A 17,296-nucleotide genomic window follows, 5' to 3' on the forward strand; every position below is an offset into this window, starting at 1 on the left:
CTTTATCTTTGCTGTTTGAATTTAGATGCCATTTAGAAGAATGAGGGGATAGGAGTAAATACAGAAACACAAATAATAATGGAAAGGGGGTGTTGTTCACTCTTTGTGAAGGGAGTTTTTCATAAGCCTGATGAAAGCTAGGGACTCTCCAGAAGCAGGAACATGGCATACTTCTATGGGAGATTTTTCATATCCTTTTTAAAAAAACTTAAACTTAGAAACAATATCAAATTTGCAGAAAAGTTGCAATAGTAGCACATAGTACTCCCACATACTCTTCACCCAGATTGGCCAATTGTTACGTTACATTGGTTTTATTCTCTTCACCCACCCCTCCTCCTATCTCTCTCCCCCATCCCATGTATATATTGTATAGATATTATATATATTATATATCTATATAGGTAGATGTTTTCTTTCTTTCAATTTTTTCTTCTCGATTATAAGTCTGTCCATTTATAGCATCATAGAGCAATGACTGGAAATTTATCATTGATATCTAGTATTACCTGATCTGAAGACCGGATTCACATTTCACCAGTTGTCTCCATATTCTTTATATCAGTTTCTCTTCTGGATGCATGGTTCATAGCAGGATCACGTATTGCATTTAGTTTTACTATCTCTTGAGTCGCCTTTAGTCTGGAATGATTCCCCAGCCCTCCTTGGTCTCTGACGATACTGACGTTTTTGGAGAAGACAGACTGTTTGCTTTGTAGATACCCTTTACTCTGTTTTTCTCTGATATTTTTGTCATGATTTGAATCAGGTTATGCATTATTCCAGAAATACTACATAAATGATGCTGTGCTTTTTCAAGTGTTTCACATCACGAGGCACATAATGTCGGTTTGGTTCATTAGCGATGGTAGTAACTTTGATCACTTGGTTAAAATGGCACCCGCCAGGTTTCTTCCCTGTAAAATTTTCCTTTGTATCGAGTTTATGGAGAGATACTTTGAGACCATGTAAATATATGTGTCTCATCAAACTTTCACCCACCGATTTTGGCATTCTTGAATTGACTCTTTCCTGAAATAAGTACTACTGTGAGGTTTTCAAAAGTGTGATCTTCTATTATTCTACATTTGTTAGTTGGCATTTCACTCTTATAATAGAATTTTCCAGTTTCTGCTCTCCCCACAGACTTGATATTATCACTGTGGACTCTGAGATTCGTGTTCTGTTTAAAGGATTCTACATATACTTCTAAGTGATTTAAATATGAGACCCTCTGAAGTTTATAGCATTAGGAACCTTTGAAATAATAGATGTTTACAAGGGTAAGAGATATGTTTTTGTATTTGTGTATGATTACTGTTTTTAAAATATATTTTTGTTACCTTTTTTGGAAAAATGTATGTAACAGAATTTGTCATTTTAGCCCATTTTAAGTGTACAATTCATTCACCTTAAACACATTTACGATATTGTGGAACCATCACTACTGTTCCATTTCCCGAACGATTTCATCATCCCACACGGAAACCCTGTATCCATTAAATAATAACTCTCCATTCCCTGCTTTGCTCAGCCCTTGGTAACATCTGTTCTTTCTGTCTCTCTGAATTTGCCTAATCTAGGTAGCTTATATACGTGGAATCACAATATTTACCCGTTTGTGTCTGGCTTATTTCACTTAGCAAAATCAGTTGAGGTCTTTCCTGCCACCAGATGACGTAGTTCCAATGCCAGTTCTTTCGTCTCTGGCATCAGCTGGATTTCCTACAACTCCATTCAATTCTGTCACTATTGGAGTTAACATAGACCCTCCAAGGTAAGGGCTCGGTCTCCTAAGACTGGCCCCACTTCAGATGCCAGCAGCAAATAGGGCCTCCAGGCTACCCCCACTTCTGCCTGGCCTACTACAAATTTGGAGGTTTCCATGACCTCCTCCCCTTCCATTCCCCCTCCCCAGGTTGGGTTAATTAGTAGAACAACTCATAGAACTTAGGAAAATGCCATACTTATTATTTTATTATAAAGGATACAATTCAGGAACCACCGAATGGGAGATGGCAAGGTATGGGAGTGGCGGGAGGGGGGGCGGGGTTGTCAGAGCCTCCGTGTTCTCCCTGGGTGCCCCCCTTTATAGCATATGATCTGTTCACCAGCCCGGAAGCTCCCCCAAGCCTCATCATGGCATCATTCATTGACTTGTTGGCCACTGGTTGGCCTCTCACCTCCCTAGAGGTTGGGGACGGGACTGAAAGTTCTAAGCCTCTAATCACATAGTTTTTCTGGTAACTAGCCTCACCCTGACGCTATCTAGCCTTCCCTCATCATACCCAACTAGGAGTCAGCATAAAACAGTTATTCTATCACTCAGAAAATTACCAGGATTTTAGGAACTCAGTGCCACGAGGTAGGAACAAAGACCAAATTGTGTGTGTGTGTGTGTGTGTGTGTGTGTGTGTGTGTGCGCGCAAAATCTATCTATGTATATATAATAAATGTGTAAATATATATTTACACATATATATTACTATGCCACAGTGTTTTCAAGGTTCATATAGATGTGTCAAGATTTCATTCCTTTTTATGGCCCAAAAATATTTTATTGTATGTATATAGCACATTTTTTGCAAAGTGTTGTTTCTACCCTTTGGCTACTGTGAATAGTGTTGCTATGAACATTGCTGTACAAGTAAGTTTCTGTTTGGTTCCCTGCTTTCAGTTCTTTTTTATATATACCTAGGAGTGGAGTTGCTGGATCATATTGTAATTCTATGTTTCACTTTTTGAGGAGCCACCAAACTGATTACCACAGAGACTACCATTTTAAATTCCCAATAGCAATGCACCAGGATGCCTTTTTCTCCATATTCTCGCCAACACTTGTTGTTTTCAGTTTTTTCACTTATTTTCAGTAAGTGGTATCTTACTGGGGTTTTGATTTGCATTTCCCTAATGACATGATTTTGAACATTTGTTCATGTGCTTATTGGCCATTTGCATTTCTTTGGAGAAATGTCTATTCAAGTCCTGTTGTTTTTAGAGTTCTTTATATTCTGGATATTAATCCCTTATCAGTTACATGATTTGCAAATATTTGATCCCATTCTCTGTGTTGTGTCTTTACTCTCTTGATACTATCCTTTGTTGAACAAAAGTTTTTAATTTTGTTGAGATCTAATTTATTTTTTCTTTTGTTGCTTGTGCTTTTGGTGTCGTGTCCAAGAAGTCACTGCCAAACCCAATATGAAGCTTTCCCCCTATTTTTTCTTGTAAGAGTTTTATAATTTTAGTTTTTAAGTTTAGATCTTTGATCCATTTTAAATTAGTTTTTGTGTCTGGTATAAACGTTATATTTTTGCATGTGGAAGTCCAGTTTCCCTGAACCGTTGGTTGAAAAGACTGTCCTTTCCATTGTGTGGTCTTGGCACCCTTCTCAAAAATCAAATGGTCATATATGCAAGCATTTATTTCCGGACTCTCTGTTCTGTGCCATTGTTCTGTATGTCTGTCCATTTGCCATACCACTGTTTTGGTTACTGCAACTTTGTGGTAAGTTTTGAAATCTACAAGTATGAGCTCTCTTTGTTCTTTTTAAAGATGGTTTTCGTTATTTGGAGTCCCTTGAGATTCCATATGAACTTTAGGATGGGTTTTCCTATTTATGAACAAAAACTTGGGATTTTGATAAAGATTGTATTCAATCTGTAGATTGCTTTAGATAGTATTGTCATCTTCACAGTATTAGAACAGGAGATATTTTCCATTTATTTATATGATCTTAGATTTCTCTGAGCAATGTTTTATAATTTTGCATTTTGTTCTGTTTTAAACAGTTGCTTTCATAATTTACTTTTCAATTACTCATTGTTAATGTATAGAAATACAAGTGACTTGTGTGTTAATTTTGTTTCATCTTTGCTGAATTCATATATATTTTTTAAATGTTTTGTTTATTTTTGAGAGAGAGCACAAGCAGGGGAGAGACAGAGAGAGGGGAACAGAGGATCCAAAAGAGGCTCTGCGCTGACAGCAGCGAGCCTGATGCGGGGCTCAGACTCACAAACGGTGAGATCACGACCTGAGCCAAAGTCCAGTGCTCAGCCGAGCCACCTAGGCACCCCGTGCTGAATTCATATATTATCTCTAACAGGGGTTTTTTTTGGTGGAATCTTAGAGTTTCCTGTATATAAATTCATGTCATCTGCAAACAGATGATTTTACATCGTCCTTCCCAATTTGACTTTCATTTATTTCTTTTTCTTGCCTAATTGCTCTGGTTAGAACTTTTGACAATATGCTGACTAGATGTGGTGAAAGTATGCACTTTTGTCTTTATATGATTATTTTTCTTGTTCAAAGATGAAAGAATAGATGTGGATCTTCGTATCTCTTCCATGTTGTGTGTTGACTTCTAAACATCGGGCTGGTTTGTGGTATGAGGGTTATTTTGAATTCTAGGTGGCTTTATGGTATTGTTTTAGATCATAATTCAACATCTATGAAACATTTTTTTTTTTCTGTCTTGGTCATCCCATTTAATTTCCACCACTTGTCCTGTTTTTACCTCTTCTTTAATATGTGCCATCATCCAGCAATATTGAAAGCCAAGTACATCATGATTCACTCAAAATCTTGAAACCCTACATTCAACATTATTTCCCTATTTCAGACTGTTATTTTATAGGTCAAAGAACGCATTCATCAACTGGTAGGCAAAATCAAATTCCCAGCAGGAACTCTCACTTTTAAAGGTAGGCTGGGGGCACCTGGGTGGCTCAGTCAGTTAAGTGTCCAACTCTTGATGTCAGTTCAGGTCATGATCTCAAGGTTGTGCGATCAAGCTCCACATTGGGCTCCGCGATGGGCGGAGCAAATATGTTTACAGCTCAGCCATACAGTGTACCATGTTGAAATGCAACATCTGGGGTTGATACCATGGTCCCAATATGACCAGAAGTGAGTACGCTAAGACTGTTTCTTCTTTTAACCTCGTCACTCTCAACAATGAGTTCCAGATTCACCATCTGATCCTTTTGGCTCATACTGAATTTATGATCAATACAAAAATCACAGCTTTTTTTTTTCACAAGAACTGTTTTAAAGCCACAGATCGTGCTCAAAAGGAGGGTGAGATGAAAATGTCCTTCTCTGAACGAGACATTGTTGACCGTCTACCCGGGATCCATTATTTCCTTCCTTTCTTCTTCCGAAAAGAATCCTGACTTTGTTCAGGTATCCTTCCCTCCTCCAGGAAGTTTGTGTATCTCAGGGGATGCTGTCTCCACTTGCAATTCCAAGGATGGCCCAGTTTGTCTAAGAATAATCTCATGTCCTTGATCTGTTAATAATTTTGACCTGGGAGATGGAAGTAGGAGTGAGCCCAGGGCCTTTGGGGAAATTCTTTTTCATTATTCTGGGTGAGCTCCCGGAAGTGACCTTTTCTCTCTTTGTTTGGATTTATTGCACATGGATGTGAGTCCTGGATCTGCTGTGAGCTTGTGACTTTCAGCCTGTGAAGAAGCCAACTTCACTGGAGGCCAAGTAGAAAGATTTGCCATTAGATTAAGTCAACCCCCAAAGCCATTCTACCTCTGAACTTCTACTTACGTGAACCAATTACTCTCTCTCGTGTGTAAATCTGCTTAAATTGAATTTTGTATTACTCGCAACTTACATATCCTGGCGGATATGGGGATCAAATAATATAGCGTGTGATTTGTTATAGGCTAGCTTCTTCTCTAACAATGGGGAGTAGCATGGTGTGATGGTCACATGTAAGGGCTGTGTGTTTCAAGTTCCTCAGTACCTTGGGCCTTCCTCCTCCCAGTTAGATGACCTTGCAGAGAATTATTTACCCTCCCAAACCAAAGTTCACCTCTGTGAAAAGCAAGAGTAATACAAGCTCCTGTCTCACAGGTTCACTGAGAGGATTAGTGGAAATCATTTCTGTAAGGCGTTTAGTACTTTGTGGCATCTAGTTGCACGATTATAAAGCACAAAGTGTAAGTAAGGCCTGGCTCATGATAGCTGCTTGGTACTCAGTAAATATCTGCCATTATTATTTACTTTCCCGGTATGTATGTGTGTATATGTGCCGTTTAACTGTTGAACCTTTGTTAAATGCTTCATATGTATGCCTGTTAAATATTATATTCTCTATTTTACCCTATCATTCCAAGTTGTAATGATCTCTCTGACTCTATCGGCAACATACTGACATCTCTCGCTTTCTTTCGTTAGGCCTTTTAACTCTCCCCCTAAGTGTTGTCTAAATACGGGGAAAACAGTATCTTAGAGAAGTGAACTAACTTGCCAGCAGACTGCTGATCTGTCTACCGAAGGCCTTGACTTTTCCTCAGCTACCGTTGCCGCCTCCGGCCTCAGCCCTGCCCGTGGTCCAGGAGGGCTAGAGGCGATCTTGCTCCGGGCTGTGGAGACCCAGCATCAGGCCGAGGCTCGTGGGTCCTGCGGTTCATCGCCATCCTCCTACAGGACAGACGTGCTTTTCCTCCGGCTGCTAAAGACAGAGCTGGGTGTCTCCCTTGGCATTGCCCTCTGCTGAAAGGGCTGCAGCGTCACCCGAGGGCACACCCCTCCCCAACGGTAGCTCACCGCCAGTGACTAATCCAGTGGGGGGAGTAACATAGGCCTCGTCCCTGTCTCAATTCAGCCTGTCTCTAAAGGGCCGCCCCAGCTCCAGACCTCCCCCGTGGAGTTGGCCCTCACGGTCCAGAGACCGTAGCCCTCTGCGTGCTAACCTCCATCTCAGAAACCAACTGCCCAGCTTCTCTGGCTCTGTACATATACTCTAGTTCCAGCTCTGACCAGGTTCCTCAGACCCTAGTTCTGATCATGGACATCTCAACCCTGATATATATATGTATTTTTATGTGTGTGTCAGTTCTTATCTTCCACCCCTGCCACCTGTGGGTCTTATGCCCACCCATCTGCTGGAGCCCTGAATGTTGCCTGCCTGTATAGGTTCCTGGATTTAATATGTGGCTCTCCCAGATCTCTTGTTACATTAACTTTCTCCAAAAAAGAATCAAAATCAGGGTTGTATGACTTGTTTTTAGCAAGTCAACACTGGTGTTAGCCGTTTATCTCTTTTTTTTTTTCTAAGTGCTTACGAGCCACCTGCTTCATCAACAGAGCTAGAATTATCTTAAGCAGGGTGTCTGTGAGTTAAAACGAAGCACGTCGCTTTCAGTATCGGCATTTTCTTTCTTTATGGGGCCAGTGTTCTCAGAATCCACCTCTGCCCCTTCTTGAAAATTAAGACATTCGTTCAAGGTCCCCCGGAAAATTTTGGTCTCTGTACTGCTGTCTAAAATTCCTTGGCTGTTCGTAATTATAAATTCTAATTCATCTGGCCCTGGAGATTTGAAAAATCAAAAGCAATTAGAAATTACCATGTTTTGACCAACGTATTTTAAGCATCAATTCTTTTAAAGAAAGCTTATTTATACTTATCTAGTTTTAAGGTATTTTTTTTTTTAGTTTTAATTTTTTTTTTTTTTTAATTTGTGAGAGAGAGAGAGAGAGAGCACGAGCAGGGAAGGGGCAGAGAGAGAGAGAGGGAGACGAAGAATCTGATGCAGGCTCCAGGCTCTGAGCTGTCAGCATGGAGCCTGATGTGGGGCTCGATCTCACAAGCCACAAGATCATGACCTGAGCCCAAGTCGGCATGCAAGCAGCTGAGCCACCCAGGCACCCCTAAGGTATTTTCTGATGAAGAAAAGCAAATCTAAGTTAAAAGTGAGTGGTTTTGCTGTGCTATTAAATGTTTTTATTACCAAACATTCTGTTAGGAAACAGTTTAATACTCACTTCCTGGTTACCTGCCATTTACTAAACCCTTTACAGACATGACTTCATTCTACCAATCCTATGAGGTAGAAATCATGATCCCTTATTACAAAATATATGCAATGGTCCCGTTTCTACCAAGAAATAGAAACGTAGGCCCCCAGAGATGAAGAAACTTGCCCGTGGTCATGTCACGGTTGGGAACAGAGGGGAGAATCCCGCCCCCGCTCTCCCTGTCTGTCTCAGAGCCTGCCCCTTTCCTCTTCCACATACTGCTGCTCACTGGGCCCCAGCCCCACACATGGGTCTGTCCTTCTCTTCGTGCTATTTAAAAGGCTCTCTCATTGTCTGTGATGGTTAATTGTGTGTGTGTCAACTTGTACTGGGCCTCAAGTTGCCCAGATATTTGGCAACGTTATTCTGGGTGTGTCTGGACGAGATTGATATTGGAAATGGTAGACCGAGTAGAGCAGATGGCCTTCCCTAATGTGAGTGGGTCTTACCCAATTTGTTGGAGGCCTGAATAGGAAGAATGAAAGGTGAGGGAAGCAAGAATTAGCTCTGTCTGCCTGTTTTTGTGCTGGGCCGAAGGTCTTCTGCAATAGGACTGAAACTTAACACCACACACTGGCTTTCCTGGTTCTCCAGCTGGCCGATGGCAGATCATGGGGTCTCCCACCCTCCATAATCGTCAGAACCAATTTCTAATAATAAATCTCCTTCTGTACACCTACATCTCCTGTTGGTTCTGTCTCTCTGGAGAACCCTAATATATTATTCTCATTTGCTGCTTCTGCCTGTAATGCCAGTCTAGAGTTTCGGGTCCTGCCATTTTGGAACTTGTACTCGGACATTTGCCATTTCTTCCACCTTTCATAAATATCTATTAAAACTTGAGATTTGATGTGTGCGTTCTATTTCTTTTTCTTTATTTTTATTTTTAACATTTATTTATTTTTGAGAGAGAAAGAGAGCATGAGCAGGGGTAGGGGCAGAGAGAGAGAGGGAGACACAGAATCCGAAGCGGGCTCCAGGCTCGAAGCTGTCAGCATGGAGCCCGACGCGGGGCTCGAACTCATGAACTGTGAGGTCATGACCTGAGCTGAAGTCGGACGCCCAACCCACTGAGCCACCCAGGTGCCCCTTGTGCCTTCTATTTCTTCATGCATCGCATTGATATTGTGAGGACTTACATTTTTGGTCCCTGCTACTTCTGAAGTCATCTTCCTTTTTTAGAATCTCCAGATACAGAAATGTGGCTATTTTTATACGAAGTCAAGAGTGTCTGTGTTCAGAATTCCTTTGCTTAGCTTTTAAGGCATCGTGGCCTTTTACCTTTCCAACCAGTTCTGTTGTCACAACTGAGTTAGGACAAGTTTTCATATTCTTCTCTCTACTGAATGTGGGACGTGCTTAACTTCAAGGCAAGTCAATATTTATGAACTGCGTTTTGTTTGTTTCTTCTTGGTCAAATGAGATCCTCTGCAAAGGAGATCAAAAAACTTTTGAGATCCTCAAAGTTTTCATATTTTGCCGATTCGTGTCCATTTTGGAAGGGAGGTTTTTTGTTGTTGTTGTTCTCTTCCTTTCCTTGCAGCTGCCTGCTCTATAAAATCTCCTCTTTTATTCTCTATTACTTTTGAGCCCTTTGTTTTTTTTTTAATACTGCAAAGTATAACTTTTTGTTTAAAAAAAAAAGCTGTAAATGCACAGGAGAAGTATAAAGTCAGGAGCAAATTTTTGACACCACATTTCCTTCAACTTGTCAAAATGACGTGTTTGTGCTCTCCTTTGTATTTAGCTCTTTTAGCGTGAGGGGCAGGAACCATTTCTTTTAAGAAATGTATCCGCTATTAGCATATCTCACACAGACCCTTCAAATAAAGATGGTTGATTGATGGTATTAGGTGAAAATGAAAGGTACCCTCTTCCTCAATGATCTGTCTGAGGTAAAACAAGGCCCACCTCGATGAGTGTTTGAGTGACGTTCCTGGTTACCTTGTGCCCTAGTGCCCAGTTCCAGAATGATGATTTGTCACACTATTTTTAGTTCTTGTTTTTGTTTTAATTATTTAAAAATGTATCTGCAGTTCACTCTTTCTGATGTTTACAGTTCTGTGGGCTTTGAAGGCATCAGTATGTACCGACCGTGAAAATCGAGATGTAGAACTATTGCGTCATCCACCCCCGAATTGCCCCGTGTGTCTTTCTGGAGTCACCCTTCTCCAACTTGCCATCCCTGAAGATTTGCCTTTTCCAGAAAGTCATATCAGTGGAATCATACACAATATATAGCATTTGGGGTTTGTCTTCGTTCACTTACCATAATAAGTGGATTCACCCATGGCATTACATGTGTTGCCAGTTGGTTCCTTTTTCTTGCTGAGCATTATTCCATTGTATGGACGTACCATAATGTGTTTCACCGTTCCTGAGCAAAGGGACATTGAGGTTTTTTCAGCTTCTGGCTATTGCAGATAAAGCTGCTATAAATATTTTTGTGCAAGTCTTACATGAACATAGGTTTTCATTTTCCTTGGATAAATACCTAGGAAGGGGATTGCTGCATGTCTTGGTTTCCTGGGATTTCTGTAACAGATAACCACAAACGTGGTGGCTTAAAACAACAGAAATTGATTCTGTCACAGTTCTAAAGGCCAGAAGTCCAAAGTCAAGGTGTCAGCAAAGCCACACAAGGGAAGAGTCGGTTCCTTGCCTCTTCTGGTTTTTGATGGTTGCCAGCTTCCTTGGCTTGTGGCCACATGGCTCCAATCTCCATCGCTATCTTCAAGATGCACGTCTTCTTTGCATGACTGTCTTCCAGAGTGTTGGCCTTTAACTCCAGGTGACGAGAAACACATTTAGTCTGCAGACAGCTCTCCTCTGAGGCTTATTGATGGAGTTGAAGATGTATGGGGAATCTAGGTGTCATACCAGGCACATTTTTGTTTTCTTTTTATGAGTGTTTCTTGAGTCTTGCTACTTCCTTCTGGGCACTCTCTCTCTCTCTCTCTCTCTCTTTCTCTCCCTCTCTTTGTTCTGAACCACTCAGGGTTCTTGCTTGCAAACAACAGAAACCAATTCTGGTTAACTTAAGCAAAAGAACACTTTTAGTAAGGATATCCGATACTTTGCGTGATCAGTGGAACATCTCCATTTCTGGCCTTCAAAAACACGCAGTCACCGATGGAACCTACTTATGATGCTTTTGCACCTGGGATCCTGCTCTGTGTCCCAGGCGTCTTGTCTCTGCCACTCATGTCAGGAATAACCTCTGCCTCATCACTTTTACGTTCCCTCTCAAGATTCAAAGTCCTAGGTGGAAGCATCTAATTGGCTAAGTCAGGACCCAACGACCATGCCTTAGCCATGAAGGAGTTGGGAAGAAATTACAACTCTCTCTTCACGTTAGCCGCCCTCCTGGGAGCATTCTATGCCCAACAAATTTGGTTTTCTTCAAAATGAGAAATGTGTTTAGCTTCTAGGTAGCCAAAACAAAACGAAAATCACAAACGTTTGCTGCAGATACCACACAGTTCCCTTTAGTAATTTTTTTTTTAGGTTCGCTGGGGATGACTATATTTCTCCTACTTCTAGTCCCACAGAGGATGAGTGTGTCTTATTTTTAACCTCTACTGCTGCTTGTTTTGGAGCCCAGGAGGACGCATAAAGCTTGACCTCCCAGCATTATCTTGACCAAATTTTCTCACACTGCCCAGGTATGTTAGCTAATGCCTATCGCTCGGTGAGCCCTTGTTCCTTTTGTTTACTGTATCAGAAATGTCATAACCAAAATTACTTCATAATTTTTAAACACACACGCACACACACACACACTGGGCCAGTGGCAAAGATATCTTTTAAGCATACCCAGTTAGTATGTGACTCCGTAACAGGTTTGAAACTGTGCTCTCCCTCGTAGACCCACTCGACCACCTCTTTCTTGCCTCTTTGGCTGGGCCACTGCCTGAACCCTGTTTCTCTCCCACTTTTGGGCCTCGTTAAAACTTTACACAGAAGAGTATGGTATCTGTGTTTCTGAGCGGGCCTCCAGTGGGCTGGATGATGCTACCTGGGCACGTGGGAGAGGTATCTGCCCTTGAAGTGAATACCAGCAAGGTGTGGGGGGGGGGGGCGGCAAGTGATGAGTGGAAGTTGGACATGATCATTCTCCTCCTTTCTCTCTGCTGTGAACTACTCTGAGATACAGTTCCTCTTAACAACTTCTGGAAAATCCTATGTGGTGAATGAATATACTGCAGAGCAACCTGCTGGTTTTTTGTTGTCACTGAGTGAAAACCAGCTCAAGCGGCAATGCTAACATATCCCAATACTCTGTGTCACAATTCTTGCTTCTTGCACCTCGTTTTACTTTACCATCACTGTCCTGGCCTTGCTAACCATTAGCATCTTAATCCTTGCCTCTGGCTCTGCCTTCTAGAGGATCTGGGCTAAAGACACGGGGTTTAAGACAACAGCTCTCAGTGGACTTACCCTGTCCACAGCTACCGAACGTGACTGATGTAAGGCTCATTTCCATATCCATCCCATTCCGAAAATCCAGGGAAGAAGGAGAGTTTTTCTCTTACTCCTAACAGAGATTCCAAATGATTCCAATCTTCCAGAGCATAATAGTTTTGATGCCGTAAATTTATGTTTTTACGTTTGTTTATTTCTTTTGAGAGAAACAGAGTGAGCAGGAACAGGTGAGGGGCAGAAAGAGAGAGAGATCGGAGAGAGAACCCTAAGCAGGCTCTGCACTGTCTGTGCAGAGCCCGACGTGGGACTGGAACTCACGAACCACAAGATCGTGACCTGAGCTGACATCAGAAGTTGGACACTTAACGGACTGAGCCACCCAGGTGCCCCTGATGGCTATAAATTTATAAATCTGAGCTGCCATGATTTATAAAGCTATGCTTCTGTACAGAAAGGTCAGGAGCAGGGCGAAAGTTGGGGTTTTAGTAATATCAAGCAGATCAAGAACAGTATCAATGACGGTGACCTGGCAGTCCAAGGTGGGCACCAGCAGTGGAGTCCAAGAAGGCTTGTGCTTTTCCATTCCCCCTCACATTCCTATTGAGAAACGGAAGCATGTTAGCAGAGTCACAAGGACTAACCAAAAAAAAAAAAAAAAAAAGACACCTTCTGTACAATAACCATCTTGAGTCACCTCTCCTCGCATGAACAATGGTTCTGCATTCTGTTAATGATTTATTATTCCAGCATTTCTTGGTTTATTTCAAAAGCCTAACCTAAAGTACCGAATGAGGAATAATGGATCTCTAGAGAAATCATTTAACTCATTTAACAACAACATTTTACAACAGAATTCATAGGCACTCCTCACTGAAAGAAATCCATTTTTACAAAACAGAGCCTACTGTCGTTCTCCCAGACTTCCATTCCTCTCCTCTCCTCTTGGACTTTCAACCACTGTCACATAAATTAATTAAAGACGAAGCCAGCTTTCCCCGCCCTCTCGTTGTCTCCTGAGTTTGATCTTAGCTGCCTAGGTAGAATATAAACCTCTTCAGGACTGTGACTCTTTCTAGTTTCTTTGTGTTCTTCGGGGCATAGGGCAATGCTTGGCCACATAATAGATGCTTCACATCTACCTGTTAATTAAAAACGTGCACAGTGAGTAAATGAGCAATCAATCACTACAGAATTTGAAACCTCGGTATATGGGTTTTAGGATGCGTTTGTCTGCATGTGACAGAACTTCCAGACGTTGGGAATTTATCTCTCTTTCGCTCAAAGGAGATCCACGTCCTGGACCCTTCCGTCATGATCTCCTGCTGCCCCTGAGTCAACTCATAGTCCGTGACGTGGCTCAAGATCCAGGCTCGTCTTGCAGTCCAGGCCACGGAGGGGAGGGCGGGCAGGAGATGGCTTCGTGTAAACTAAGGCACATAACCTGGTGCAGCTCTGACCTGGGTTCAACTGAGCCAGGCGGGAATCAAAGTCCAGTTCTCAAGTCAGGACCCAGATGCTTGGAGGCAGTCAACGTTAACGATCAATAGCCACTGAGAGATGCGGGGTGAGTGACGAGGCAGCCATCAGAGGAAGGGGAGCCAGGGAAAGAAAGACCTAACAAAGCAGGCCCTGGAAAGGAGGCCCTGCCCTCGGAGCTGGGGATACCCGATAGGAGGCCAGGCCATGTTAGGCCACTTTTCAAGAATCAGGAAATACACACACAGCAACAGACGGTTTAGAGTCCGGCCCCTCCTTTCTGAGATGATTTTTCACCTTATAGTGGAGGTGTAACAGCCAAATAGAAGTCTCTAGGGAAACTTTTTTTTATTTTTGGTTGGAACAGTTTTTCCTGTTTAAATCCTATTTGATAGATTTCTGAACTACAAAAGTAAAGCGTGTTCTTTGTAATGACTGAATTCGTCCAAAGGCATATAAAGAAATTAAAAGGATCCCCCTCATGCCTCCCCCTCTGTGAGCCTCTGAGGTGTGTGTTGTCAGCCTCCTCTTGTGCAGTGAACACCTTCCCCTCCTTCCTCATAGATGCCCAGACATATTCAAATGGATGTGCACTAGATGGGAATGTTGTCCTTTGGGGTGTGTGTGTGTGTGTGTGTGTGTGTGTGTGTGTTTGCAAAAATAAAATCCAATTATACACATGGTCTTGAAACCTGCTTTAAAAAGAAAAAAACAGGGGCTCCTGGGGGGCTGTCGGTTAAGCGTCCAACTTCAGCTCAGGTGACGATCTCGCAGTTTGTGAGTTCGAGCCCCACGTCGGGCTCTGTGCTGACAGCTCAGAGCCTGGAGCCTGCTTCGGATTCTGTGTCTCCCTCTCTCTCTGCCCCTCACCACTCACTCTCTCTCCTCTCTCTCTCAAAAATAAATAAACATTTTTCAAAAACCTTAAAAAAAAAAAGCAAAAACATACCTTGAACACCACTCCAAATGAACAGATATAGACCTAACTCATCCTTTCTGATAGAAGCATAATATTCCACAACAAATATACCCTTTACGTTGTTAAACCATCTTTTTACTGCTGGATATTCGGGAACCCATGTGATAGTCGCCTATCTATGTTAGAATATCTCCACATCTAAGTTAGTGTTGCAGAACCTGGGAAACATCAACATTCTTCACGTCTCCCTTAGTTGGGGTGCATAGTGGCGTCCAGAATTCCATTGAGGACCTGAGGTGAGAAGATTACCACCAAGCCTTCCAAGGGTAAGTATTCATTATGTGACCGTGCACGACTGTTTAGAAATTTTGAACCGTAAGAACCTCACCAAATCCCGGAAGCGGGATGGCTGGAGTGAGTCTGTCTCCCCAGGGAATGAAGCATTAAGTTAATTAAGATGACAACTGTGGGCTTGGGGTCTGCGTGGAGCTCTGTGTGTCAGTCGGGAGGAGGAAAGGCATCTAAAAGCGACAACCTCCAGGATTGAGGTGAAGCAGAGGCAGTAAAAATTGCTAGTCTTATCGTTTATAACCAGCTAACGAGACCTGTCAAGCGCCATCATAGCGTTAAGCTCTTCGTCACGGATCCCCCGCAGCGTGGCCTGGGCTCCAGGCATGTCAACCTCCCCTAATGAGACTCATTCATAACCGGCCCCCTTCAGTTCAGTGAGCACCGCATTACCCAGCAGCTGGACCTTCTCTTGTCGTGCCAGGCCCCCTCCCAAGGCCTTGGGGAATCTTCCCTAGCAACCTGACAAGGCTCGCAAGGCGTAATTTTAAATGTGGTACATCCGTGAGGGTCCTGATTTAATAGCAGCAGCCAACAGCTGTTGAACACTCCTCACAAGCCAGGTGCCATTCAGAGAGCTTGAAAATCCATTTGCCACCTGGTAAAGTCGGCCCATTAGGGGAACGGTGTCAATATACCAGGAAAGCATCACGGTATCACTTTAATTTTGGCGTAACAGGTGTCTCTTAGAAGCAAGTGCCTTCAAGGACTTGCCTCTTGCAAGCGAAGGCCTTGACTCTGGGCCGCAAAGCCTGGTTCCCTGGGTGGACTCTTCTGTCCTAGATGCCACTGCCGGGAGCTGGGCCCCAGCCTGCCAACCAGTTGTCCGAGTGTGTGTATAAAGCAGGGGGTATCCACTTATGATAAGGTCTGTGCCTTTCAGATGGCTGGACATCCGAGGATCCCCACCTTACGCCAATGATTTTGCAAAACCAGCCAAAACATCTCTTCACCGTGAAGGACCCTGATCAAGAAGTGGAAGTCGTAGTTACCTGAAATCATTTTCTTCGAAACGTAGTCCGGTAACCCAAGTCCTGTATCATTCTAATTTATGAAAAATGGGAGACAACTAAATGTATTCATATTCAACTGATAAGAAATTGAACTGTTCTGTGAAAACTACGGGCAAATATGCACGAAAATGGAAGACTGGAGAAAGCCACGCTGAGGTGTTAAGATGAGGTCCCTCTGCATTTAGATAAAGTCCTGTGTTGTTGACAGGGATCTGTCTCCACCCACCACTTGTTTGTAGCCATACAAGGTTTTTTGTTTCTTTTAGTTTCTCTGCACCTTGCCGCCCCCCCCCCCTTCTCCTCTGCTTAACTGTACAATGCCCTCAATTCTTCTTGCTTTCCTTGGACGACTCTTGTCCAGCTAAAATGGCACATCTGTTTTGGTCTTCTCTGTCCCCTTGCAAGTTGGGCTGCCATAGATTTCCTTTGTCACATTTGTGGTTTCTTAACGTATATGATCTGCCAGAAGCATTAGAGCACTGTGGTTAAGCGCTTGGGTTCCAGAGGCAACCAAACTGGCTTTGAATGTTGCCTCTTTCGTTTCTTGTCTGTGATAGCTTGGGCAACTCACGTGACCTCTTTGAGAAAAAAACAAAAACAAAAACAACCCCAGAAAACACACAAACAGAAAACCCAGATGTAACTCACTTGGCACAGTCCTGGTATATACAACTGGATACATGTCATGTATTATTAGTCAGCAATGGTTTGTATCATTGACCACTGTGTCCTTGGTTCCTTCCAGAACACTTGCCATGTGATACATAGTTACTGAATAAACCACAAAGTGTATGAAAAGCTAAAAACATTTTCTTTTTTTTTTTTTTAATGTTTTTATTTTTGAGACAGAGAGAGACAGAGCATGAACAGGGGAGGGTCAGAGAGAGGGAGACACAGAATCTGAAACAGGCTCCAGGCTCTGAGCTGTCAGCACAGAGCCCGACGCGGGGCTCGAACTCACGGACCGCGAGATCGTGACCTGAGCCGAAGTCGGCAGCTTAACCGACTGAGCCACCCAGGCGCCCCTAAAAACATTTTCTTGTGATGAAGTCGCTAGAGTTCGTAGAATAGAAGGGGTTTAATTGATGTATAAAAATGCACCGATGTATTTAAATCCCAAGCAACAAGTCCTACTAGCTAGGAAATTAGAATCTGTTCAAAAATGTTTTTCTCTACTGGTAAATCAAAAGAATTTGATTCCCCTAAAGATCAGCTTTCAGGACAACACGATGCCTAGAATGTAGACATAACAAAGAGATCCCTTCTGTAAAATGTATTGTATTGAGTTTTCTGC

At 42.7% G+C, this 17,296-nt stretch overlaps 1 protein-coding gene across 2 annotated transcripts in view; it reads left to right on the plus strand.

Annotated features, from left to right (window-relative positions):
• Nucleotides 1-17,296, plus strand: part of TMEM68 (transmembrane protein 68) — an 86,217-nt gene that overhangs the window by 43,481 nt on the left and 25,440 nt on the right. The window contains exon 8 of one of the 2 annotated variants that reach the window (XM_049633698.1): nt 15,873-16,816. The exons of the other annotated variant lie outside the window; for it this stretch is intronic. Within the exon in view, the coding sequence (XP_049489655.1) occupies nt 15,873-15,911 (39 nt within the window). The 3' untranslated portion in view covers nt 15,912-16,816. Of the gene's footprint in view, nt 1-15,872; nt 16,817-17,296 lie in introns of those variants that run through there. 2 annotated transcript variants of the gene reach the window in all.

This window comes from Panthera uncia, chromosome F2 (assembly GCF_023721935.1).
Source record: "Panthera uncia isolate 11264 chromosome F2, Puncia_PCG_1.0, whole genome shotgun sequence".
NCBI classification, from domain to species: Eukaryota; Metazoa; Chordata; class Mammalia; order Carnivora; family Felidae; genus Panthera; species Panthera uncia.